Source organism: Tamandua tetradactyla, chromosome 6 (assembly GCF_023851605.1).
Source record: "Tamandua tetradactyla isolate mTamTet1 chromosome 6, mTamTet1.pri, whole genome shotgun sequence".
In the NCBI taxonomy this organism is placed as follows: domain Eukaryota; kingdom Metazoa; phylum Chordata; class Mammalia; order Pilosa; family Myrmecophagidae; genus Tamandua; species Tamandua tetradactyla.
The window spans coordinates 21,465,783-21,469,130 of NC_135332.1; the positions used below are offsets into that span (position 1 = coordinate 21,465,783).

Genomic DNA, 3,348 nt, shown 5'->3' on the forward strand with positions numbered 1-3,348 from the left:
CTTTTTTTTTTAACAGTGAGAAAATCCAACTAAGCTTACCCACTAAGGCCTTCCTTTTCAGCATATTCAGGAAAATTAACTCTTGCATTGCCTTCCTCTTGCCCCAGTCACAATTAGTAGCAGACATTTTATCAGAAGAAAGTGTCTGTCATGTTCCCTCTAACTCAGACAGCCAGGAGATGGTGTCTAAGCCCATTTCCCTCCTAAAACCCCCCATTTTCCAATCATTTGGGGGTTCACCTGCATGCATGCAGCTGTCTGGCCTGCATTCTCCAGGCCATCAGGTCAGCCCAGGCCCCAAACACCTGTTTTGGAAGCCCAATACCTGGGCTGCCTAAATCACTAAAGGCTGCTTTCCCCTAGTCAACACTGAAGCTGCCTGCAAATCACACAAAGCCATTAAAACACCATTCTCCACATTACAGGTCTTACCCCACAGACCCTTTGCAAGGAGCGCCTGTGCCCCCTGGCCTTTACTACCCTGTCCTGTCCAACTGGACAAACCTTCCCTGGTCTGATGGGGCAAGGGGTGGGCGGGAAGAGGACACATCCAGATGACAATGATTCTGACTGCACAGGAGGGTTCTGGTGCCAGGAAGATTCTGGATTCTTCGTAGTGGTGACCAACTGTGCTTTTGTTGAGCTACCTGCCCCCTGCCCCTAGGTCCCAAGGATGGAATTAGTGCCAGGACATGAGATTGTGTTTCCTTTATTTTTCCTTCTGAAACCATTTACGGCTTCAGCCATCTTTCTACTCATTCACTTTCACTTGCACCCATGGTAAAAGAGAGAGGAGACGGGAAAGTCCACTGAGCTCATTCCCAAACCTTCCAAGTACTAGGCCGGCGCGGGGCTAAGGGGGCAAGCATGTGTCACAAGGGACAGGTGTCTGCCCATTCCTGTAATGGAATTTTAAACTAAATCTATTTCCCCTACCTCTCCCCCCCCCAGTTGAATTCTATTTGTTCATTGTCCTGATTATTAATTTACCGTCCACATCTCCCTTTTGAACTCAACTCACTGGGTTTTTTCCTCTCAAAAAAAGCCTCAAATTTCCCCATGATTTAATTAATCTAGCCAATTGACTGGTCGACCTGCAAGACCTGCCTCCTAGGCTACCCGCGCAAAACACGTTCCCTTTCCACTCCCGGGGTTCCAGCCTCCGCCTGGAGCAGGGGCTGGGGTGGGGGACAGGAGTCCAGGTGTCTCCACGCAGAGGCTAGATTTTCTCGGATCGACTCGAAGTGTCCGCCCGCCAGGGCACACGCCACCTCCCCCCGCCCCCAATACACACCTTGACACCCACGCACCCTAATACGCGCGCGCGCGCGCGCGCGCGCACACACACACACACACACACACACACACACACCACAGAAGCGCGACTGGGAAGCCCCCGGAAGCCCGGCGGCTGCGGTTTTATTACAAGACTTCTTTTGAAATGCAAAATCAGAGCAACAAGTTCAGCAACAAAAGAGTTGCGTGATTCTTCCACAACTCTCCCCCCACCGACTCCGCGCCACCCCCACCAACACACAACTCCCACGCGAGCGACCTCAGCCACAAATTGCATTCCACACCCACTCCGCGCGAACTTCTTTTTAAAAAACAAAACAGAACAAAAATGTTAAGAAGCCCCAACGCCTCACCCAGCCCTCTCCCACCTCCTCTTCCCGCCCCCCTCTCTCCCGGGCCAACGCTGGAGCGCGCTCGGGATCAAGCCGGGCGTGGAAGTCCCGTCCCGCGCCGCGGCCGCGGGTCCCACCGCGCATCCGTCGTCCCGGGCGTCCCGAGCGCGTCGCTGTCCCTGGCGCGGTCCGCCCGGAGGTCCGGGAGCGGGCGAGGGTCCGGCCCTTCCTCCTCCTCCTCCTTCTCCTTCTCCTGCAAGCCCCGGCGGGGCGGGTGGGCGCTCAGTACAGCCCCAGGATGGCGGCGCCCACGTCCTTGGAGGGCCGGCGCTCCTCCACGAGGAAGGTGATCATGCTCTCCGACTTGATGAGCAGGTTGCAGCCCAGGAAGAAGACGCCGAAGACCACGGTGAGCGACAGCACGCAGAGCACAGCGATCTGCGCCACGCGCGACACCCACAGGCTGCGCTCGTCGGACGCCAGCCCCGCGGGGACCCCGTCGCTGGCGGCCAGTGGGGCGCCCCCGGGGCAGCAGCCCAGCCACGTGCCCAGCCCGTGGCTGCGGTTCCCCAGGGCGGTCCCGCCGCCGCCGCCCACGCCGCCCGCCGCCTCCAGGCCGCTGTGGTTCAGGAAGGTCGCGTTCATCGCTGGGCCGCCAGCCCCACGGCTGGGCTCGCGCGGTTCGGGGCGCACGCGGGGGCTCGCCCGGGCCCGCGCTCTTGGGACGCTGCCGGCGACCGCGTGGACCCGCGCGTGGGAAGCGGGGGAGGGCGGGAGACCCGCGGCGCCCTGGCACCCCCGCGGGCCGCCTCCCGGGTCCACCGGACGGGAAGCGGGGGCCGAGCGCAGAGAGCAACAGGCAGCGCAGGAGCTGGAGCCCGAGAGGCGAGCGCGTCCCCGGCGCCGGCTGCGCTCCGAGCCCGCCCGGCTGCCCCTCCCCTAGCAACCGCCCCGCCCCGCCGCGGCCCGAAGGGCGGGGACCGCGCCGAGAGTGCAGCCCCCGCCTCCCGCTGCCTCCCCCTCCCCCCTCCCTGGTCCGAGGACTGCGAGGGGTCGGGGCGCTAGGGACAGCTCCCACCTCGGGCCAATGTAGCTTGGGCCCCTCGAGCCGGCCACATCGAATTCATCCTGAAGTCGGCCCTAAATCTCCCCTCCGTTCTTTATCTACACCCCGGGAAGCCTTCCTAGACCACGGAAGGGGTGATTGTGACCGCGAGCGTGGCCTTCCCAACCTCCTTCCTCCGCTCAAGTCCGTGGTGGCCTTGGGGTGCCCGGCCGCCCCGCGCCGCCCCCTCCCAGCTGTTCCCGGGCCCAGGGTGAGAAGGCGGCTCTGCCACCTCCCCTCTACTCACCCCACTCCCGCCTAACGCCCGGTTAACTTTTTTTTTTTTTTTTTTTTTAGTTTAAAATAAGTTACTGGGTTTATTTCGTTCCTGTTTACAAAAACATAGTCATTGTGGACTATAAACTACGGATTAGCAAAATGAAAAAATCTAAAACCTCATAACCCCTGTTGATGCTGTCACCTTGATATAGAAGCTTCCCAGCCTTCCTTTTTCTGTGTGTGCCACTTTACACGCATACATTCAAACTCAGGAGGCACTGTGCAAACGATGCTGTGTACATGTTGCTTTGTAACCTTTTGTTACTTAACAGTGTAACTTTTTATACTGACAAACTTTCACCCACAACAGTGATTCTCCAGCTTTAGCATAGATCA

At 59.1% G+C, this 3,348-nt stretch overlaps 1 protein-coding gene across 1 annotated transcript; it reads right to left on the reverse strand.

The window, feature by feature from the left end:
- Window positions 1-1,910: 1,910 nt before the first annotated feature.
- Window positions 1,911-2,288, reverse strand: RPRML (reprimo like). Its single transcript, XM_077162999.1, has one exon. The coding sequence runs from the start codon at window positions 2,271-2,273 to the stop codon at window positions 1,911-1,913; it is 363 nt and encodes a 120-aa protein (XP_077019114.1). The 5' UTR covers window positions 2,274-2,288.
- Between the last annotated feature and the right edge of the window lie 1,060 nt (window positions 2,289-3,348).

Bases quoted from the DNA above. Each gene is read 5' to 3' on its own strand.
- RPRML (XM_077162999.1), bottom strand. From the start codon at position 2,273: ATGAACGCGACCTTCCTGAACCACAGCGGCCTGGAGGCGGCGGGCGGC.